We start from the raw sequence: 23,393 nt of genomic DNA on the forward strand, positions 1-23,393 counted from the left end.
ATCGATGTATATGTGTGTGCGTGTGTTGGTGTGTGAGCAATGTCTATAGCATGTAGATATGTGGGTGCCTGTTGTATGTGCCTCTGTTGTGGGAATCGTGTGGGGGTGTGTGTGTGGAGTGTGTGTATGTGTGGTATTGAGTGTGTGTGTGACTATGAGCATTGTGAGCGGTGTGTAGATATGTGGGTGCCTGTGTGTGTGCCTCTGATGTGGGTATTGATGTTATGTGGAGGGGGTGGAGTGTGTGTGTGTGTGTGTGTGTGTGTGACAGTGAGAGCAGTGTATATAGGTGTGTAGATATGTGGGTGCCTGTTTTTGTGCCTCCGATGTGGGCAGCAGTGTATGTGTGGAGGGGTGGGAATGTGTGGGTGTGTGGATGTGTGACTGTGAGCAGTTTGGACGGGGGGTGGGAGCCTGTGTATGGACCTCTAATGGAGGTGTTGTGTGCGCGTATGTGTATGTGTAAGCAGGGAGCAATGTGTGATTGTTAGCTGTGTGTGTGAGAGAGACTGTGAGCAGGGGAGAGCCGGGGCCCCAGAGAATGGGAGACCTGAAACCTGGGTTCGAATCTCACTCTGCCTGCTGGGGCCAGGCCTTCTGGGTGTCTGAGGGGAGGTTTCTCATCAAAGAAGGCCCTGGGGTGCGGCATCCTACACTGTCAGCTCCTCGTGGGCCGGGAACGTGTCCACCAACTCTATTATACTGGAAACTGCCAAGTGCTTAGCCCAGTGCCTGGCACACAATAAGCGCTCAGTAAATCCAATTAATCGACTGCTTGTCGATTGATCGGTTGGAAGGACCGTGTCCTTGGGGTGGACCAGCCCAGCAGAACTCCTCAAAAGTAGCTGGGTCTCGTGGGTGGCAAAGGCCAAGGCTACACTGGCTACGCGAGCTCCCTCCCTCCAGATCACAGCCCACAGACCATCTCGACCCGGGGCTGTGGTCACTGCGGCCGTCAGTGGGCGCGGCCCTCAACGAGCCCTGGCGCTTCGACATGCCCTGCGCCCCTGCCCGCCCGCTCGCTCGTCGCACTCCGGTCATCATTAGAGAAGCAGCGTGGCTCAGTGGAAAGAGCCCGGGTTTAGGAGTCAGAGGTCATGGGTTCTAATCCAGGCTCTGCCACCTGTCAGCTGTGTGACTTTGGGCAAGCCACTTGACTTCTCGGTGCCTCAGTTACCTCATCTGTGAAACGGGGATTAAGACTGTGAGCCTCAAGTGGAACAACCCGATGACCCTTTATCTACCCCAGCGCTGAGAATAGTGCTCGGCACATAGCGAGCCCTTAACAAATACCAACATTATTATAGTTATTATCATCAATGTGAAAGTCTGGGTGAAATCTGTTACCTGTTATCTGTTACCCATTTGTACATTCCAAGCGCTTAGTACAGTGCTCTGCACATAGTAAGTGCTCAATAAATACTATTGAATGAATGAATGATATTTTGGAGGGCCGAGGGGGACAGTGGGTGCTAGTTCCAGCCCCCTGGGAGATTCCTGTCGGGCCCATCCTTCGCTCCTCCGGCAGGGCCTCTCTGTCTGGTGCTCTGGGCCCTGACTCCGGGCCTGGGGCTGGGGGGGGGGGGGGTCCCTCTGGCCCCTTCCTCCCCCACAGTGGGCTGGCTAACCGGGAGGGCAGACCCCCACCCCCATTCCCGGCTCCCCACCCGGTGAGGCAGGGGTGTCCCGGGGGGCGGGGGGGTGGGTCCGTCCGGATGGCGCCGGCCCCTGCCGCATCCCCCATCCCCCCACCGGGAGCCGGGCGGCATTTCCGCTGACTGGGCCGAATTTTCCCCAGCTCCTTTGTGCTCCAAATGGAGCTAATTGGGTCAAACCAGTTTCCCTGAGCTCCGGGACCAGGGCGGCCCCGGGGGGAGGGGTGGGGAGACGTTTCTGGGACCCCGAGATTTGGCATTGATCCTTGGCGGGGGCTGGGGCCCGCTGCAGGCTCTTCCCCAGCAGGCCTCTGCTAGCCCCTTCTCACCATTTTGCCAGGCCCCAGGGCTCCCGGTCTGACAGGTCGCCCACCTCCTCCTGGGGGCCTTCCCTGTTGGACACCAACTCCCCTGGGGTCTGACACTCCTCGGCCAGTGGCCCTCCTCGGGGAGGGGACAGAATCACAAACGCTGACCGAGCTCGGCTGATGGAACGGGGCGGGGTGGGGGGTGAGATTCCAGGGGCTGAGAAGTGCAGCAGCACCCGGGTCGGTCCAAGGGCCCAGGGGAAAGCCGGGGGAATGGACAGCACAGCCAGGAGGGGCAGAGGGCAATCGGAGAGGGGTGGGGGTGGGGGTCAGAGGGGCAGCACGGCCTAGTGGAAAGAACCCGAGTGTGAGACAGAGGACCTGAGTTCTATTCCCAGCTCTGCCATTTGTCTGCTGTGTGACCTTGGGCAAATCACTTCACATCTCCGTGCCTCAGTTTCCTCCCCTGTAAAATGGGGATTCGATACCTGTTCTCCCTCCTATTTAGGCTATAAACCCACATGTGGGACAGGAACAATGTCTGGCCTGATTAACTTGTATCTACCCCAGCACTTAGAACAGTCCTCGGCACAAAGTAAGCGCTTAAGAAACACCATAATAATCGGGGAAGGCCTCTCGGCGGTGGTAGATTTTGCAGACCCACTTCATGTCCAACAATGACTCTCCCCTGCTTCAGAGCCTTACTGAAGGCACATCTCCTCCATGAGGCCTTCCCTGACTAGGCCCTCATTTCCTCTTCTCCCACTCCCTTCTGCATCTTCCTTGCACTTGGATTTGCTCCCCTTAATCCACCCCTCCCTCAGTCCCGCGGTACTTATGTCCATAGCCGTCATTAATGTCCGTCTCCCCCTCTGGACTGTCAGTTCCTTGTGGGCATGGAACATGTCTACCAACTCTGTTGCAGTATACTCTTGACAAGCGCTTAGTACATCCAATCTGTCACCAAAACCTGCCAGTCTCACCTTCACAACATCGCCAAGATGCGCCCTTTCCTCTCCATCCAAATGGCTACCTTGTTGATGCAATCACTCATCATATCCTGACTGGATGACTGCATCAGCATCCTTTCTGATCTCCCAACCTCCTGTCTCTCCCCACTTCAGTCTATACTTCACTCTGCTGCCCCGATTCTCTTTCAACAGAAACGCTCTGAGCATGTCACCCCCCTCCTCAAAAATCTCCAGTGGTTGCCTATCAACCTTCGCATGAAGCAAAAACTCCTCTTGGCTTCAAATCTCTCCATCCCCTTGCCCCCTCCTACCTCACCTCTCTTCTCTCCTTCTACAGCCCAGCCTGCACACTCCGCTCCTCTGCCTCTAACCACCTCACTGTGTCCCACTCTGGCCTGTCCAACCGTCGACCCCTGGCCTGAAACGCCCTCCCTCCTCACATCCGCCAAACTAGCTCACTTCCCCCTTTCAAAGCCCTACTGAAAGCTTACCTCCTCCAGGAAGCCTTCCGAGTCTGAGTCCCCCTTTTCCTCTGCTCCTCCTCTCTTCCCCATCTCCCCTTCTCCCTCCCTCTGCTCTACTCCCCTCTCTGCCCCACAGCACTTGTTTGCATATGTAAATATTTATTATTCTATTTATTTTATTAATGATATCTATCATCTATCTATCTATAATTCTATGTATTTATTTTGATGCTATTGATGCCTGTCTACTTGTTTTGTTTTGTTGTCTGACTTCCCCTTCTAGACTGCGAGCCCATTGTTGGGCAGGGATTGTCTCTATCTGTTTCCGAATTGTACTTTCCAAGCGCTTAGTACAGTGCTCTGCACACAGTAAGCGCTCAATAAATATGATTGAATGAATGAATACAGTAGTCTAGACACAATAAGCGCTTAAGAAACACAAGTGATTGATTTTGTGGAGGCTCCATAGGGAGGGGGGCATTTACGGGGAAGTGTCGAACTTTGAGATCAGAAGCCCGGTGGCCCAAAATGCCCGGGGAAGAAACAGGCCGGAGCTCCAGAGCTTCAAGTCCATCTCCTAGCAGTAGCGAAAGGCCCCCAGTGCCCCAGCTCGGACCTGGAGCGATCCACCTGCCCGCATCCCCCCCCAAAATCCACTCCCAAGTTACCCAATGCTATTTTAAATCCAACACCTTATTGAGATGCAGATGCAGGTAGAAGTCTGTCTCCCTCTTCGCTCCCTCACATAATTTCCCCTTATTAATGCTTGGAAGCCAGGGGCTGTGATTCCCAAGGGGACCCTTTTCCCTGTCCCCTACCATCCCAAGAGTGCCTGATCAGTGTGGCGGGACCTACTCCATTGGCCATTCGGGTACTGGAGGGAGAGTCAGGGATGGAGGGAGAGAGTCAGGAGATGTTGGATGGTCCATGTTGGGCCACGGGGGGAGTAAGGGATGGAGAGGGGAGAGTTGTTCCAGACCTTTAACTCCCTCCTCAAACCCTCTGTCCCTCTGCCTCCCCTATCCCTATCCCTTAATGACCTGGCTACCTACTTAATTGAGAAAATTGAAACTATCAAGTGTGATCTCCCTAAAATCTCACCTTCCCTTCCCCAGTTCCTCTGCCTCCTGCCCCTCCTTTAACTCTCCTATCTTTCCCAGCAGTGTCTCAAGAGATCGCCTGCCTTCTCTCAAAATCCACCCCCTCCACCTGTGCATCCGACCCCATCCTTTCACGCCTTATCAAAACACTTGCCTCCTCCCTGACAGTCATCTTCAACTGTTTGCTCTCCAATGGCTCCTTCCCCACTGCTTTCAAACATGCCCACGTCTCCCCATCCTAAAAAAAACCCCTCCCTCCACCCCACGGCTCCCTTCAGTTAGAGCCCCATCTCCCTCTTACTACCTCTCTAAACTCCTTGAGTGAGTTGTCTACACCTGCTGCCTCACGTTCTTCTCCTCCAATTCTTTCCTTGAGCCCCTCCAATATGGTTTCCATCCCCTTCACTCCACAGAAACTATGCTCTCAAAAGTCACTTGTGATTTCCTTCTTGCCAAATCCAACAGCCCCTACTCCATCTTAATGCTCCTTGACCTCTCAGCTGTCGTCGACACTGTCGGCCACCCTCTACTCCTGAAAACATTATCCAACCTCAGCTTCACTGACACTGTCCTCTCCCGGTTCTCCTATCTCTCTAGCCTCTCGTTCTCAGCCTTCTTCATGGGCTCTTTCCCCTGCCTCCCACCCCCTAACTGTGTGTGTCCCTCAAGGTTCAGTTCTGGGCCCCCTTCTGTTCTCCATCAAACCTACTCTCTTGGACAACTCATTTACTCCCATGGCTTCAACTACCACATCTTTGCGGATGATTCCCAAATCTATATCTCCAGCCCTGATCTCTCTCCCTCTCTGCAGTCCCACATTTCCTTCTGCCTTCAAGACATCTCTACTTGGATGTTCCACCGCCACCTCAAAAATAACATGTCCAAAACAGAACTCCTTATCTTCCCATACAAACTCTGTCCTCCCCACTGATTTTCCCATCGCTGTAGACAGCACCACCATCCTTCCTTGTTTCACAAGACCATAAGCTTGGCGTTATCCTCATCTCACCCCTTCATTCTACCCATATATTCAATCCGTCACTAAATCCCGTCGGTTTGACCTTCGCAATATCGCTAAAATCCACCCTTTCCTCTCCACCCAAACTGCTAGCATGTTAATCTAAGCACTTATCCTCTCCTGCCTTGATTACTATATCAGCTTCCTCGATGAGCTCCCTGCCTCCTGTCTCTCTCCATTCCAGTCCATCCTTCCCTCTGCTGCCCAGATCATTTGTCTACAAAAACATTCAGGACATGTTTCCTCACTCCTCAAGAACCTCCGGTGATTGTCCATCCACCTCTGCAACAAACAGAAACTCTTTATCAGCTTCGAATTACTGAATCATCTTGCCCCACCTCACCTTGCTCCTGTCCTAATACAACCCTGCCTGCACACTTCACTCTTCCAATGCCAACCTACTCAGTGTACCTCGAGCTCATCTATCTCGTCACTGACCTCTCACCCACATCCTGCCTCTGGCCTGAAACACCTTCCCTCTTCGTATCCGAAAGACGATTACTCTTCCCACCTTCAGTGCCTTCCTGAAGGCACTGCTCCTCCAAGAGGTCTTCCCAGACTAAGCCCTTCTTTCCTCTTCTCCCATTTCCTTCTGCTTTGCCCTGACTCGCTCCCTATTATTCACCCCTCCAGCCACACAGCACTTATGTACATATCCATAATTTGCTTATTTATATTAATGTCTGTTCTATCTCTAGACTGCAAGCACATTGTGGGCAGGGAATGTCTCATACTGTGTTGTACTCTCCCAAGTGCTTGTACACTGCTCTGCACACAGTAAGCTTTCAGTAAATACTGACAACCCTGTTTGATTGTCAGAAGCTTTGGATGGTCCGTGCTGGGTCACAGGGAGAGAGTTGGGGATAGAGAGGGCAGAGTCGGGTGAGGGATGGCCTGTGTTGGGTCACTGGGGAGAATCAGGGACGGAGAGGGGAGAGTTGGGGGGAATTAGATGGTCCACCACTAGCCAGATGTCCAGTGTCCAGGCAGGCAACCAGAAGCCGGGTCTTCCCGTGTCCCGGGAGGATGGGTGGATCATGGCGCTTTCCCAGAGATGTTGCAGGAGATCCGGCCCTCACAGTGGGCCCAGCCCGGCTGCCTCTGGACCTTGTATCGTCCAGCGACCCCAGACGACCCGGCCCAGAGCATCAAGCTTAATCATTCCCAAGTGGCTTCCAAGTAAGACCGCTACCTCTCCCAGCCCCCAGCCACCGCCCCTGGGGAGAACACGCACTTCAGGGCGGAGCAGGCGGGTTGGGGGCCTGGTTGGTTTTGGGGAGGGTCATCTGAAGGAAAAGAGCCTGTGGGTCTCCAGGCAGAGCCATCCAGGTCTCCAGAACAGGCCAGGCCCTGGGAGTCCTTCTTGAGGGGGTGGCCGAGGTGAGGGGGCCAGGGCCCAAGGGGCCCAGCCCCGCTGTCACTGACCTCCTCGGCCTGTCGGCGCCGCACACTTTCCCGCCCCTAGCCCATCTTCCCCCTCCCAGGCTCCCCCCAACACTGAGCCACTGTAAGCTTCCCTGCTCCCCCCAAAGGGTGATTGGACTTCCTCGAGTGATTGAGAAGCAGAGCTGGAGGGAAGCCCATCTCCTCCAAGAAGCCCTCCCTGGCTGCACCTCTTCTCCCACTCCCTTCTGCATGGCTCTTACTTGCTCCTTCATTCATCCTCCCATCCCCACAGCACATTTGTATACACATGTACCTATCTGTAATTTATTTATGAATGTATTTATTTCTATTAATGTCCGTCTCCCCCTTTAGACTCTGAGCTCGTTATTGGGTAGGGATTGTCTCCATTCATTCATTCAATAGTATTTATTGAGCGCTTACTATGTGCAGAGCACTGTACTAAGCGCTTGGACTGTACAAATCGGCAACAGATAGCGACAGTCCCTGCCCTTTGACTGGCTTACGGTCTAATCGGGGGAGACAGACAAGAACAACGGCAATAGAGTCAAGGGGAAGAACATCTCAAAATTGTACTCTCCAAGTGCTTAGTACAGTGCTCTGCACACAGTAAGCGCTCCATAAATACGATTGAATGACTATATCTGTAATTTATTTATGTATTTATTTATGTGTCTCCCCCTCTAGACTCTGAGCCCGTTGTGGGCAGGAATGTGTCTGTTGTTATAATAATATATAATTATATTATATAAAACAATAACGATATGATAATAAGAAGTATGATATCTGTTGGGCACGATTCTAAGCACTATTCTAAGCGCTGGGCGCTGTTCTAAGCGCCCAATAAATACAATTAGATGAAAGGGAGAGATGGAGCAGCGGCCGGGGCGGGGCAGGGCGACACCCAGTGGCGGCGGGGGCGCCCTGCAGGGTATAGCGAGGGCCGCTCAGAGAATTATAATAATGACGGTATTTATTAGGCGCTTACTATGTGCAGAGCACTGTTCTAAGCGCTGGGGGAGATACAGGGTCATCAGGTTGTCCCTCGTGAGGCTCACAGTCTTCATCCCCATTTTCCAGATGAGGTCACTGAGGCCCAGAGAAGTGAAGTGCCTTGCCCAAAGTCACACAGCTGACAAGCGGCGGAGCAGGGATTAGAACCCGTGACCTCTGACTCCCAAGCCCGGGCTCTTTCCACGGAGCCACAGTTTCTGTTTTCGCAACAGAAAACCCACCCGGATTCCCGAAGGGGCAGAAGGGAGGGCTCAGCCGCAGACCCCCGGCCCAGGGAGGTCGGGAGCACAGAGAGGCCTGGGTGACGCCAAGGCTTTGGGTTCTAGTCCCGACCCTGGAGGAGTCCGGCTCGGTGACCTCGGGTAGGTTGCTTTACCTCTGTTTCCACCTCTGCCTAGCCAGAAGAAATCAGCTTTACAGGACGATGTGAGGATAAAACGCAAGGCCCCGGGGAGAGCTGTGGCCGCGGAAGCCATGAACCTCATTCAACCAATATTCAAGGGCTCACTCTGGTCACCCCCTCCCCCACCATAGGTGGGTTTAATCACTCGGGTCGGGGGATAACCTTTCAGCCAGACCACAAGCATCCTGGCTGCTGGCTGACCTCTCTATTCCTCCCCTCTGACCCAACCCTGACCATCCAACACCCCTGACTCTTCCGACTGACCCAGCACAGACCCTCCAACATCCTTGACTCTCCCCCACAGCCCAGCCCAACCAAACACCCCAACTCTCCTCTCTCCATCCCCGACTCGCTCCTGGTGATGCAACACGGGTCACCCCACACCCCCTGACTTTTCCCAGTGACCCAATACGGACCACACGACAACCCTGACTTTCCCTTCTCCATCCCCAACTCTCCCCCAGCACGGACCGACACCCTTGACCCTCTCCTCTCCATCCCTGAGTCTCCCCCAGTGACCCAACACAACCCATTCCACACCCCTGACTCTCCCATCTCCCTCCCTGACTCTCCCCCAGTGACCCAGCACAGACCATCCCACACCCCGACTCTCCCCTCTCCATCTCTGACTCTCCCCAGTGATCCACCATGGACGACCCCCAACCTCTGGCCCTCCCCATACCTGACCCTCCTCCCGTGATCCAGGGCAGATGAGCAGTGTCCCACAGGTTTACTACAGTGCTCCGCATCCCCTCAGTGCTCAAAGAAGCCCAGTGAATTGATCAGGTAGGAGCTGCGGGTGTCGGGGCTGCACGGGTCCCTAGGGTCACCCCACACTGGGGGAGAGGACGTAGTTTCCAGCTTTTGAGAACCTGGAGGGGGGTGGGCCTCCTCCCAGAGACCCCAGCCGAGGGGCTCTGAGTGGGGTGCAGCCTGAACAACTTCCGCCTTGCCCACCGGGCTTCGCTTCCCCTGCACTGCCAGGGGGCAAAGGGGCATTGGGAGCTGCCAAGGCAGAGCATCAGTCCCGCAGGGGTCATCGGGCTCGGGGAGGCTCCCAACAGCCCCTTGACCGGTCAGCCCTCCCCCCGCCCCGGCCCCTAGACTCGAGCCAAAAGCCAGGCCCCCCTCCAACCAGAACCAGGCAGTGGCTGTGAACACCCGGATGCCCACCTCCCCCCACCCGCCAGGCGGGTCGGACCAGAACCGGTGCAGAGGTCACCGACCTTAGCCACAAGGTTTATTGGTTTTAGTACGAAGCCCCCGCGCTCTGCAACTTGCCCTGGGAGCAGTGGATGGAGGTCCAGCGGCTAGCTGGTCCCCACAGCAGGCCCCGGGGCCCAGGAGGGCGGGGGAGGGAACGGCAGGGGAAGCAGAGGGGATGGAGGCTGTGGCAAGTCCAGTGGCCCGGGCTTGGCGGTCAGCGATGCCCCGGATCACGAGGGCTGCAGCCCCGAGAGGGTGGGCAGGGCACCGGAACCCGGGGATAGGCGGGTGCCAGGCAACAGCGGCCGGGTAATTGTGTGAAAAGGTCACACACGGCTTCTGGCCTCAGGGGTGGGGTCTGGGAGACACAGCCGGCTCTGCCGCCCCTCCCTGAAGGGCCCCAGACACGAAGCCCCCATCCGGCATGCCCCAGCCTTGGGGCAACCAGAAGGAAATCCCGAGGGGCCCTTTGGGGAAGGGAACGGGGGGGTGCCCTGGTGACCGACCAGAAGGAGGAGGTTTTGGAATAGTCCCCGTGCAGGGGCTTGAAGCCCGTCAACTCCTTCCCACCTCGGGCCACCAGGCCAGGCCGAGCGTCCATTCCTGACGGTGCCCGTGGCCCACGGGGACAGGGTTGGGGGCCCCTCGCAATCGGGACTGGGGGAGGAGGCCGGTGGGGGGGCGGGGGCAGGATGAGGATGGGAATGGAGCCAAGGGTCTCCCCACCTGTTCTTTCCTGCCAGCGTTTCTTCCCTTAGGTGAGGCTGCTCCTTGAAGGTGAAATAAATTAGTGAGACCGACAACGGGGACGAGACACGGGGGGCAACACGGGGGGCGGGGGGACGACCCGCGGTGCTTGGTCACTGGTGGAGGGGCAGGGGGCCGCCCCCTCCCACTCCGATGCTCCTTGAATCAGAGGCTCCGCTACCGGCCTGGAGGAGGGCGCCCGTCTCCCGGACTACCCCTCCCTGCTTTGAAAGGGGGATTGAGAGTTGGGGGGGCGAGACCCCCCAACTCCAGCTGTTCCCGGCCCTCAGGGTGACTGGGGGGGGTGCGGGTGTGGCCCCTCCAACAGCTGGGGGAGAGAGGGGCACCCTTGGGCTGCACGATTCCAGGACACGTCCAGGGGGGTGGGGGGCTGGGCACGGATTGGGGGCGGGGGGGGGCCGGGGCCGAGAGGAAGGTCCAGTCAGTCTGTCCATCCGGGCGCTGGCAGCTCCCATCTGGGGATTGTCTGGGGCCACCACCAGGCTGGGGCCCAGAATGACCTCTGCACCCCTTCTTCTGGTCAGGGCTGCTCCTGGGGGGACAGAGAGAGGTGCGCTTGTGTGTGCGCTGAGGGAGGGCGGGAAGGCCTCCGTTACCATGGGCTGGGCTTCGAGGACCTGGGTTCTAGGCCCCGCTCTACCACTGGTATGTGACCTTGGGCAACTCACTTAAGCTCTTTCTTTCCTCCTCTAAAATAGGGAGAAGCAGCCTGCTTTCCCTGTCCCAGTCGGCGAGCCTGGGACGGGGCAGCCCAACTTCTTTTCTGCGGAGGCTAATTTTTGTCCCGCATCACTCCCACCAGTGCCCTTCTGCCTTTAGGTGATTCCAGGGGAGCTACGCCCACCAGACCCCACTTGACCCCCACCACACACAGAGGGGGTGGGCGGGACAAGCCGGTCCATTCGCTTTGATTCACCCGGGGCCACTGAAGGGTACTTCTGCCCACACAGGAAATGCCCACATGCCCCGGGCAAAGGCAAAACATTCTGGGAGGTCTTGAGAAGCAGTGAGGCCTAGTCAAGAAACAGCATGGCTTAGTGGATAAAGCATGGGCCTCAGTAGCAGAAGGATTAGAACCCAGCTCCTCCACTTGTCTGCTGTGTGACCTTGGGCAAATCACTTCACTGTCTCAGTTACCTCACCTGCAAAACCGCGATTAAGACTGTGAGCCCCCCTGTGGGACGTGGACTGTGTCCAACCTATCTTGAATCTCTCCCAGCGCTGAGGCCAGTGCATGACACACAGTAAGCGATTAAATACCATAAAAAAAGGCTCCACCCTCTCCTCCTCCCCATGCCCCTCCATCTTATGTTTTATCATGATGTTAACCGCATGCTCACTTTCATTCATTCAGTTGTATTTTTTGAGTAATTACTCTGTGCAAAGCGTTGTACTAAGTGCTTGAGCTATGAACTAAAGCCTTTGCTGAGCCCTGAGGATAATACAGGATGACCAGATAGGACTCAGCTACTTTCGCTCAAGGGGCTCCTGGTGCAGGAGGGCAGAGGTCTTCTCCCCATTTCAGAGAGGGGGACGCTGAGGCTCAGAGCCACACAGCGGGTTAGAGGCAGAACTGGGACTTGATCCCCGGTCTCGTGCCTGCCGGCCCCACGCTCTGTCCACCAGGCCCCGCTGCCTCTATCTCCTAGCACAAGTCCTCCAGGGCCCTTGCTTGGGCTGAAGGGAGCCCTGGGCGGGGTCCTGGATTGGCCCGCCCCAGCTGCGAGCCGGGAAGAGCGTCCCTCCCAACCCGGGCCGGCCCTGGACCCCATCTGACCCCGGGTTCTGCCTTCACCTGGTGCTGGCTGGCTCTCTCCTGCTGGTGAATGCCGTTGGCTGGCCCGGGGATTCCGATCACCTGGAAGACGATGAGGAGAGTCAGGGCTGAATTCTGGGGGCGCCTTCACCCTGGGCCGGTGGGGGGATGGGGACCGAGCCAGGCCTCCCGCAGTGGACGGAGCGGCAAGGAGCCGGTGGAAGCTTTGAGATGGTCACGTGACGAATCCCAGCTCTGCCCCAAGCCTGCTGGGTGACCTCGGGGCAATTCGCTCGACCCGTCCGGGAGTCAGTTCCCTGGACTGTAAAATGGGGATAAGTCCCGTGGCGGGTAGGAGAAAGCCCTATCTGAACGGGGCCGTGAGGGGGCTGTGCGGGGGAGGATCTGGCGGCTCACCCGGCCCCGCTCGGGGGAGCGGAGCGCGGCCTCCAGGAGCCGCTCCACGTGCTGCCCCTGCTCCAGGACGCTGCGCAGGACATCCTCGGTGCCGGCCAGACGCTGCCGCAGCCTCTGCAGCTCCGACTCCGGGGAGGCCTCGGGAGACGAGGCGCAGACCGGCTCCGACGCAGACTTCTCTTTGTCCTGGGGAGGGGGAGAGGCGGGGTGGGACGGCCGCTGGACCCAGCCGAGGGGGGGACAGAAGCGATCAGGGGCGTGCGTGCGTGTGTGCAGGCGTAATCCGCCGTGTCTGCCGTGTGACCTTGGGTGAGCCGCTTAATTTCTCTGTGCCTTCGTTCCCTCATTTGTAAAATGAGGATTAAGACCGTGAGCCCCATGTGGTGCATGGACTGTGTCCAACCTGATGAGCTTGTATCTATCCCAACACATAGTAGGGTGCCTGGCACCGAGTAAGCACTTAAGTACTATAAAAAAAAAAAAAATCACATCCAACCCCCAGCTTCCAGGCCTGTTCCCAAGCTTGGATGTCAAGTCCGGGCAGGAAGAGGGTGGGGAGGGACGGACACTTCAGATGGCAGCCATCTGCAATGCTAAGCGCTCAGTACGGTGCTCTGAACCCAGTAAGCACTCAATAAATACAGCTGATTGACTGACTGACTGCAGATCCCTGGGAGCCCCAGCACGGCTACACTGTAAGCTAGACTGTAAGCTTGCCGTGGGCAGGGAATGTCTCTGTTTATTGTTGTTAGTATTCTCCCCAAGCATTTAGTACAGCGCCCCAAACATAATAAGCACTCAGTAAACGGGAGAAGCAGCGTGGCTTAACGAACAGAGCTCGGGCCTGGGAGCCAGAATGAGCTGGATCCTAATCCTGACTCTGCCACATGTCTGCTGTGTGGCCTTGGACAAGTCACTTCACTTCTCTGGGCCTCAGTCACCTTCTCTGTAAAATGGGCATTAAGAGTGTGAGCCCCATGGGGGACAGGGACTGTTTCCAACCTGATTAACTCGTATCAACCCCACTGCTTAGAACAGTGCTTGGCACAGAGTGAGCGTTTAACAAGTACCGTAATTATTATTATGATTATTTCTGCTGTGTGCCCTTGGGCACGCAGATCTACATCTCCGCCCCTGTCCTCTCCCCCTCCCTTCAGGCTCACATCTCCTCCCGCCTCCAGGACGTCTCCACCTGGATGTCGGCCTGCCACCTAAAACTCGACATGAGCAAGACTGAGCTCCTCATCTTCCCTCCCAAACCCGGTCCTCTCCCAGACTTCTCTATCACCGTCGATGGCACGACCATCCTTCCCGTCTCTCGGGCCCGCGATCTCGGTGTCATCCTCGACTCGTCTCTCTCGTTCACCCCACACATCCTATCCGTTATCGAGACCTGCCGGTTTCACCTCTACGATATCGCCGAGATCCGCCCTTTCCTCTCCACCCAGACGGCTACCTTACTGTTACGGGCTCTCGTTATATCCCGGCTAGACTACTGTGTCAGCCTTCTCTCTGACCTCCCTTCCTCCTCTCTCGCCCCACTCCGGTCTATTCTTCACTCCGCTGCCCGGCTCATCTTCCTGCAGAAACGATCTGGGCATGTCACTCCCCTTCTTAAACAACTCCAGTGGTTGCCTATCAACCTCTGCTCCAAACAAAAACTCCTCACTCTAGGCTTCGAGGCTCTCCGTCACCTCGCCCCTTCCTACCTCTCCTCCCTTCTCTCTTTCTACCGCCCACCCCGCACGCTCCGCTCCTCCGCCGCCCACCTCCTCACCGTCCCTCGGTCTCGCCTATCCCGCCATCGACCCCCAGGTCACGTCCTCCCGCAGTCCCGGAACGCCCTCCCTCCTCACCTCCGCCAAACTGATTCTCTTTCCCTCTTCAAAACCCTACTTAAAACTCACCTCCTCCAAGAGGCGTTCCCAGACTAAGCTCCTCTTCTCCCTCTACTCCCTCTGCCATCCCCCCTTTTACCTCTCCGCAGCTTAACCCTCTTTTTCCCCTTTTCCTTCTGCTCCTCCACCTCTCCCTTCCCATCCCCACAGCACCGTACTCGTCCGCTCGACTGTATATATTTTCGTTACCCTATTTATTTTGTTAATGAATTGTACATCGCCTTGATTCTATTTAGTTGCCATTGTTTTTACGAGATGTTCTTCCCCTCAACTCTGTTTATCGCCATTGTTCTCGTCCGTCCGTCTCCCCCGATTAGACCGTAAGCCCGTCAAACGGCAGGGACTGTCTCTATCTGTTGCCGACTTGTTCATCCCAAGCGCTTAGTACAGTGCTCTGCACATAGTAAGCGCTCAATAAATACTATTGAATGAATGAATGAATGGGCAAGCCACTTCACTTCTCTGGGCCTCAGTTACCTCCTCTGTAAAATGGGGATTAGAAGTGTGAGCCCCACGGGGGGCAGGGACTGTGTCGAACCCGATTAACTTGTATCTACAGTGCGTAGAACAGTGCTTGGCATTTAGTGAGCATTTAACAAGTACATCATTATTATTATTATTATTATTAATAAATACGTTTGACCCACACTGGTCGGGGGACAAGCCACACAGCGGGACACCCCCCACTAGAAGGCGCTGCTGCTCCCACAATCCCCATCATCAGCGGGGAGACAGGAGGACAGGCCTGGAAAGGTGGGGGGCTGGGGGGAGGTTGGGGGGCTGAAGGAAGGTGGGGTACGACTGGAGATAGAGTTGGGACTAAATGGGAAGTAAGAGGAGCGCCCTCCCATGCAGTCGGGATGGAGGGAGGTAGGAGGACGGTTGACACGAACACACGTCTCCTCCGGCGTGGCCGCATCCTGGCACGGCCCCCCGGGAGCGGGAGGCAGGGAAACCCTCCGCATTCGGGGCTATCCCCCCTACCTCACGACCCCTTGTCCCCTTGTCACATTTTCACTCCACTCCTCCTGCCCGCCCTCTCCGGGCCCCCAGACCGGTTGCCCTGCCTGGTCTGGTCCCCCCACCCAGCCCAGCCCCCGGCCCAGTTCGGCCCCCCACCAGAAGCAGCAGCAGTTTCTCGCGCAGGTCTCTGATGTCGTCCTTGAGCTCCTGCTCCTCGAGCCGCCACTCGGCCGCGGGGCCTTCGCGGCCCAGGTCTCGCTCCGGCCGCGGGGAGCGCCGGCCGGCCTCCAGCCGCTGCGCCCGCAGCTCGCTCAGGCTCCTGGAAGGGGACACGCACCCGGCCGCCGGTCAGCGGAGCGGGGTCAGGAGAGTGGGGGCAAGGGAAAGGGGTGAGGAGCGGGGCTTCCTCGGGCAACTGGCATGTGTGCATGCGAGTTTACGTGCGTGCGCACGGGGGATTCCCAGCCAAGTTACCGCTGCTCCTCCCCGCTCCGGCTCCCTCCGGCCACGGGGGTGGGCCGGGGAGACTCTCGGATGCTCACCTCTCTTTCTGGAGCAGCTCCTGACCGAAGAGGACCAGCTGCCCATCTGAGGCGTCAAGCCCGCGGGCCGGCCGGGACCCGCCCCCCAACAGCTCCGCCTCCAGCCGCCTGGTCTCCCTCAGGAGGGCGTCCACCTTCCCGTCCCCGGCCTGGCATTTGGTCTCCCAAGCTGGGACGGCAGAGCGGACAGACAGTCAGTGGATGGCCCGGGTCTTGAAGGAATCTGGCAGTGCCTAATGGAAGTCAGGTGCCGGTCTACCCTCGATTCCACCTGCCAGCTTGGCCTCTGATGGCACCTGGTTTCGTTCTTGGGAACTATGGGGTGGGGACGGTGCAGGGCCGAGACTCCCCCCGGAACTCAGCCGTCCGGCTGTTTCTGCATCGCCTTTGCGGAGCTCTGTCCCGCACAGCCCTGCCCTCCCCGTGCCCCCCTCCACTCTGCATGCCCCCCTCCACTCTGCACAGCCCTCCCCAAATCCACCCTGCTTGCCCTACTCTGCCTGCTTCCAACCTGCCCTGTCCCTCTCTACCCTGCCCAGCCCGCCTCCACCCTGCCCTCCTCTGCCCTCATCCACCCTCCCCTGCCCAGCCCCTAGGAACTTACCACTTACTTGGGCCCTTAGCGTCTCTGTCTGCGAGGTCAGGGCCGCCACCTCCTTGTCTCTCTTGCTCAGTTTGTCCTGCAGATCTGCAGGGGTGGAAATAGAGGGGCAGGGATCATGGAGCGTCACTCCCCAGGAGTGACCCTGGTGGAGGGGGCAGAGCCCACCCCAGTCCCAGCCACCCTGTGGTCCCCTCACAAGGCCAGAAAACCGGGCTGAGTTCCCTGGGGCGGGGGCGTCGGGTATTACCTTCCATGGCCTGTTTCATCTCCATCTTCTCTTCCGAGATGTCGTTCATCTCGATCACCTGAAAGGGAGGCAGACAGCAGCCTCTGCTCTCACCAGCTCGCCACCCTCAAGGCTGCTGGGGGCTCCCCAGCTGGACCGACCCCACCCCCTCACAGACTGGCGGGGGATTGGGACCCCCTATGATCTCCATCGGGGCTCCAGCCTGGCCCGCATGCCCCTGCTGGACCGGGCCCCGGCCCAGAGGATATGTGGAGGTGGTCCCCCAAGGACCGGCTCAAGGCTGTTATGATGCTAGGAGGGCACTCGGGGGGAGGAGAAGACAAAGGGACCGACTCCCTCCCCATTCTTCTGCAGCCCGGACTAGGGGTACTTGGGGTGCATTGGATCGGAAGTACTCTGGAGGCAGGAACCACATCTTACTTCTACTGTAGGTGCCCGAGGGCTCAATGCCACGCAGCATGATGGCCTAGCGGATAAAGCACAGGCTTAGGAATCGGGAGGACCCGGGTTCTAATCCCGGATCTGCCACATGTCTGCTGTGTGACCTTAGGCAAGTCATTTCACTTCTCTGGGCCTCAGTTCCCTCATCTGTAAAATGAGGATTAAGACTGTGAGCCCCACATGGGACGGGGACTGTGACCAGCCTGGTTAACCTGTATCTACAAAGGGCTTAGAAGAGTGCTTGGTATATAGTAAGTGCTTAAAAAGTAGCACTTTTAAAAATTATTATCATTGATAGCACACGGTGGGCTCCGGACACCCCACTGGGCTGGCGTTGGTGCTAGCGGGGAACTGGGGACCCTGAAACCCTCGGCTCTGCCAGGGTGCGGGCCTGCACCGTGCATTTTTGCTAAAAAGCCATTAGGGAACTTTGAGAACGCTCCGTTCGGATATGGCGTCTGCCTGGACAGGTCCTTGGCGCTCACCACGGTGCCCACGCTCGCTAGATACCATAGCAACCGCAGCAGAATAATACAGAAACATAGTAAGCGCTTAAAAAATACCGTAAAAAGGAGCCTGAGATTTGGGGGTTGGGGGGAGGTCACGACTGTATTACCACCTCACCCTCTGCGCTCCTGGGGATCTGCTTCTGAGCCTCTAGACTGTAAACTCACTGTGGGAAGGGAATGTGTCTGTCATCTTGTTTTATTGTATCCCAAGCGCTTAGTTCAGTGCTCTGCACTCAGTGAGCACTCAATAAATATGACTGACTGACTGTGATATCGTACACTCCCAAGCGTTCAGGTCAGTGCTCCACACCCAGCTCAATCATTACGATTGGCTGACAATCCAAGCGCTCAGTCCAGTGCTCTGCACATAGTAAGCTCAATAAATACTATTGAATGAATGAATGAATGGAGAAGCAGCATTGCGCAGTGGATTGAGCCCAGGCCTGGGAGTCAGAAGGTCATGGGTTCCAATCTTGGCTCTGCCCCTTGTCTGCCGTGTGACCCTGGGCAAGTCGCTTCACTTCTCTGGGCCTCAGTCAGTTCATCTGTAAAATGGGGATCGAGAGCGTGAGCCCCACGTGGGTGAGGGATTGGGCCCAACCCAATCTGCTTGTAGCCTGGCCCTAGTAAGCCGCCAAAGAAGCAGCATGACTTAGCGGTAGGAGCCCGGGCTCGGGAGCCAGAGGTTGTGGGTTCTAATCCCGGCTCCGCCACTTATCAGCTGTGTGACTTCGGGCAAGTCACTTCACTTCTCTGTGCCTATGTTACCTCATCTGTAAAATGGGGTTGAAGACTGTGAGCCCCACGTGGGACAACCTGATTACCTTATAGCTATCTCAGCGCTTAGAACAGTGCTTGGCACATAGTAAGCGCTTAACAAATACCAATATTATTATACCACAGTGATAGAGCCCCCGCCCGCCCAGGCGCGCCTACGTTTGCGTTTAGGGCCGGGCGGAGGGGCTCCACACCCCGGCGCTGGTTCTGCAGGACGAGGAGCTGCTCCTCCAGACGGCGGATGTCGTCGCGGCCCCGGGCCTCGGCTTCCCTCAGGGCCTCGTAGTCGGCCATCTTCTTCTCGGCCAGGGGCAGCTGGTCCCGGAGGAGGGCGAGGGCGCGCGCCTGGTCCCCGCAGTCGCGGTGGCGCGCCTCCAGCTCGCGTGCCCGGCGCTCGGCCTCGCGCGCCTGGTCCCGGGCCGCCTGCAGGTCGAGCACGTGCTGGCTGGCCCGCGCTTCCAGCTGCGCTTCCCAGTGGCGCCGGTCCCGCTCCAGCGCCTCGCGGCTCTCCTGCAGCTCGGCCCGCAGGGCCTCGCGCTCCTTGGCCAGCACGGCCACCTCGATGTCGTGCCGGGCGCGCAGGTTGCCCAGTTCCAGCTGGTGCTCCATCTTGGCGCTGTCCATCACGGCCTTGAGCTCGGCCAGCTCCTTGTGCGGGGGGTCGGGGCCGGCGCTCAGCGTGGCCTTGAGGTCCTCCAGGGACTTCTGGTGGTCGGAGGCCAGCGTGTCCAGCTTGGACTTCCAGTCGTCCATGAGCCCCATGTTCTCGTGGGCGGCCTGCTGGACCTTGCGCTTCAGGTCGGCGATCTCCTGCGCGCCCTTCTCGTTGGCCTCGCGCAGGCGGTCGGCCTCCTGTTGGCGGGCCCGCAGCGCCTTCTCGTACTTGTCCCGCAGCCGGGCGCGCTCCCGCTGGTGCTCCCTCGCGCCGCCCAGCAGCTGCTCCCGCAGCCGAGCCGCCTCGGCCTGCAGGCCCGAGTCGGGGTCCGCCGGGTCGGCCGGACCCGCCTGCCTCAGGCACTGCTGCAGCTCCTCGATCTCCCCTCGCCGCAGGCTCAGCTCCTCCTCCAGCTGCAGGACCCGAGACTTCTCCGCCACCGTGGTCAGCTGCAGCGGGGGAGGACGGGGGTGGTGGGAGATGGGAGGGAGGACGCGCGGCGCATCAGTCTCGGCCCCGGCCGACCCGTGGGGAGCGGGGACGGGGGGGCGGCCCAGGTTGCCCCACGCCCCCCACGGGTAAAGAAGGGAGGGGATGCGGATTAAGGCCAGGCGGTGGCTATGGCAACGTAAAATAACGGGGGGAGGAGGAGGAGGGAGAGGCTGGCAGATGAGGGGGAGAGGTGGCGTGGACCGGGAGGGGCAGCCAATCGGAATCCAGAACCTCCATCGGGTCCGGCCCCCCCTAGGGTCACCCGGCACCCCCACCCTCCACCGTAGCTGCGTCCCCTCCCCCCCGGCCCGGCCTACCCGCCCCCGCTTTCTCCACGACCCCCGACCCACGTGGCGGGCTGAAGCCCAAGGAGGAGCGGAGTCCTGCTGGGGATGTAAAGGGGCTGGGCAAGGGGTAGGGAGGAAGAGCCGGGGCAGAGGGAGGGGAGAAGAAGGGCAGAGGCAGGGGGTGAGGGGAGAGGGGCGGGCGGAAGAGCCCGGTAAACTCGTCTCTAAACTGTAAACTCGCTACGGGCAGGGAATGTGTCTGCTAATTCTGTTGTATTGCACTCTCCCAGGCGCTTAGCACAGTGCCCTTCCCGGAATAAGCATCCCAAACTGTAAGCTCGTTGCGGGTAGGGAATGAGTCTGTTTACTGTTGTATTGTACTCTCCCAAGCGCTTAGTACAGTGCTCTGCGCAGGATAAGCACCCCAGACTATAAGCTTGCCGTGGACAGGGAATGTGCCTGTTTATTATTATATTGCACTCTTCCAAGTACAGTGCTCTGCACATAGTAAGCGCCCCAGACTGTAAGCTTGTTGCGGGCAGGGAATAAGCCTGTTTATTGTTTAATTGTACTCTCCCAAGTGATCTACACATAATAAGCGCCCCAGACTGAAAGCTTGTTGTGGGCAAGGAATATGCCTGTTTATTGTTGCACTGTACACTCCTTCCCAAGTGCTTAGTACAGTGTAAGCGCTGTAATAAATGATTGAATTGAACTGAATCAATAAATCTCATTAATTGATTGATGGGAGGAGCGAGGGGAGAGGGAAGGGGCGATGGGAGGAAGGAGGGGGAGGGGCGGAGAGATGGGTGGGGGCGCATCGAGATTAAATGTATCCATGAGCTGAGAAGCAAATAGGGGTTAGAGGAGAAATCCCCCTCCCATGCCCCCCGCCTCCCAGCCAGCAGTGAGACAAAAACCAAGCCACACCGCCCAGTAGCCCCAGAAAGAAGCGCAACAGAAAACGGGCGAGGAAAGGAGGAGCAGGGACACCCCCCAGCAGACGGGGCCGGACTTGGGGGGGGTGGGGGTGGCGACGTTACCCGGTTATCCTCTAACTCCCGGAGCAGCTTTTCCGCCTGGGCCTTCTCGAACAGCAGGCTCTGCTCGAGGTCCCCAATGCGAGCGTGCTCCAGCTGCGTTTGGGTCTGGTTCCCGCCCGGGGAGGGGAAGGGGTGAGGGGTGGAGGAGAAAGAGACAGAGACAGAGAGACAGAGAGAGAGACAGAGAGAGAGAGGGCGGCATCACCGTCAGTGCAGGGGGGGAGGGATTCCAGGAGGGGGTGGAGATGAGGAGGAGGAGGAGGAGGAGGAGTTGGGGGCCGGGGCTAGAAGAAAGAGAAGATTTTGACGGCGGGGGAGTGAAGGGGGGCCCGGGTGGGGAGCCCCTCCTCAAGAACACCTGTAGCCCCCTCCCTCAGAAATGGCAACGCCTGCCCTCGGCCTAGGTCGGCCTGGGGCCCCGTCCCTGTCCGCAGCAAAGAGAAGGGCTGCGATGGAGGAGGCCCAAATTCGGGGCGGTGACACAACACCCCTTCTCCCCCTCCTGGTACGACTTCCATCGGTCAGTCTGTCCGGGTGCCCACCCCCACCCGCGGCAGGATTCTCCTCCGGCAGGTGCCCCTGCCGGGAGAGGTCGGTCTTCGGAAACCCACCGCGGATCTGCATTTTGCAACCTAGAACGGAAAGGGCAGGGACCACCCCACAGTCACACAGCACAGCGATGCCGGAGCTGGACCCGGAGCCTGGGGGTGCAGGGACCCAAATTTTTATGTGAGATCTCTCGTTCTTTTCCTCATTAAACTCTGGAAGAAAACTGACCCTCCACAAGTGGACTCAGTTGAATGCCCCATAAGGGCCCCTAGGAGGATGGGGAAGGGGAAGAGGAGCAAAAACATTCAGGCCACGTTTCCCCACTCCTCAACAAACTCCTGTGGCTGCCCATCCACCTCCACGTCAAACAAAAACTTCTCACCATTGGTTTTTAATTGGGAGAGTATAATGTAACAACTCCCAACCTATGTCACCTCATCACTCTCCTACTACAAACCAGTGGGCACATTTCACTCCTCTAATGCCAACCTTCTCACTGTACCTCCATCTCGTCTATCTCACCACTGACCCTTCACCCACGTCCTCCTTCTGGCCTGGACCATCCTCCATCCTCAAATCCAGACAATTACTCTCCCCTGACAATTACTCTTCCTCACTGAAGGCACAGCTCCACCAAAAGGCCTTCCCCGACTAAGCCCCCCTTTCCTCTTCTCCCTCGCTACCCTGATTTGTTCCTTTTATTCATCCCCCGCTCCCAGCCCCACAGTGCTTAAGTACATATCTGTAATTTATTTATTTACATTAGTGTCTGTCTCTCCCTCTAGACTGTAAACTCGGCTTGGAAGGGAATGTCTTTATTGTTTTATTGTACTCAAGCTCTGTGTGCTCTGCACACAGTAAGCACTCAATAAATCACTGAATGAATGAATGTTGGGAATAGTGGGAGAGGTCCGGGCTGACCGTTAAAGGCACCAGCCCGCGGGCCCTCCCTACCCCCTCCGCCCCAGATTTCAGGACGTGTCCGGCCTCTCCTCAACAATCTGCATCGGATACACAGTATCTGCTTACCGCCCATTTCCTGGCTACTAAATTGGCGCCAGTGTCTCTGGAGAAAGTCCTGGCGGGCACTACCCCCCGCCCTCCCCCACTCCCAGCCAGGAGCTAGGTCACACCAGGGCAGCTCCTGCCCTGCCCAACCTCTGCCCTCTCACCCACCCTCTGCAGTGGCACCCCAGCACCCGACACCTCAATGGGTGTGTTGTTACCCAGAAAAGGGCAACCTGTCGCTTGGCCTCTTCCGCTGATCCTCCCTGCCTCGGGGCTTTTTTATGGACTTTATTATGGGCTTACTATGTGTCGAGCACTGTTCTAAGCGTTGGGGTAGAGATACAAGTTAATTAAGTCGGGACGTAGTCCCCGTCCTACATGGGGCTCACAGCCTAATAGGAGGGAGAACAGGTGTTTCTTCCCCATTTTAGAGTTGAGAAAACAGGCACAGAGAACTGAAGGAACTTGCCCACGATCACACGGCAAACGATTGGCAGATCTGGGATTAAAACCCAGGTCCTCCGACTCCCAGGCCCGTGCTCTTTCCACTAGGCCGTGCTGCTTCCCTAGCAGAAAACAGAAAAGGTCTGGCCCTGGGAGCCTGAGGGCCTGGGTTCTAATCTGCGCTCTGCTCCTTGCTTGCCATGAGATCTTGGGCAAGTCCCTTCATTTCTCCACGCTTCAATTTCCTCATCTATAAAATGGGGGGTTCAATACCTGTTCTCCCTCCTACTTAGAACAAGAGCCCCAGATGGGACGGGAACCGTCTCCAGCCTGATTATCTTGTATATAACTCAACACTTAGTACAGTGTTTGGCAGATAGTAAGTGTTTAGCAAATACCACAGTTTTTTATTATTATTATTATTTTTACCAGAAAGGCTGTCCCACTCCC

At 57.5% G+C, this 23,393-nt stretch overlaps 1 protein-coding gene across 3 annotated transcripts in view; it reads right to left on the reverse strand.

The window, feature by feature from the left end:
* Positions 1-9,555: 9,555 nt before the first annotated feature.
* The window catches only part of CLIP2 (CAP-Gly domain containing linker protein 2), a 39,712-nt gene continuing 25,874 nt past the window's right edge, over positions 9,556-23,393 (reverse strand). For 2 of the 3 annotated variants that reach the window (XM_029082348.1, XM_029082349.2), the window contains exons 9-17: positions 20,943-21,047; positions 18,625-19,569; positions 16,739-16,796; positions 16,492-16,575; positions 15,888-16,056; positions 15,502-15,664; positions 12,485-12,670; positions 12,107-12,169; positions 9,556-10,843 (exon numbers count right to left, since the gene is read on the reverse strand). In XM_029082348.1, the coding sequence (XP_028938181.1) occupies positions 10,832-10,843; positions 12,107-12,169; positions 12,485-12,670; positions 15,502-15,664; positions 15,888-16,056; positions 16,492-16,575; positions 16,739-16,796; positions 18,625-19,569; positions 20,943-21,047 (1,785 nt within the window). In that variant the 3' untranslated portion in view covers positions 9,556-10,831. The remainder of the gene's footprint in view (positions 10,844-12,106; positions 12,170-12,484; positions 12,671-15,501; positions 15,665-15,887; positions 16,057-16,491; positions 16,576-16,738; positions 16,797-18,624; positions 19,570-20,942; positions 21,048-23,393) is intronic. The other variant, XM_029082350.1, reaches the window with a different exon arrangement.

Source organism: Ornithorhynchus anatinus, chromosome 17 (genome assembly GCF_004115215.2).
Source record: "Ornithorhynchus anatinus isolate Pmale09 chromosome 17, mOrnAna1.pri.v4, whole genome shotgun sequence".
In the NCBI taxonomy this organism is placed as follows: Eukaryota; Metazoa; Chordata; class Mammalia; order Monotremata; family Ornithorhynchidae; genus Ornithorhynchus; species Ornithorhynchus anatinus.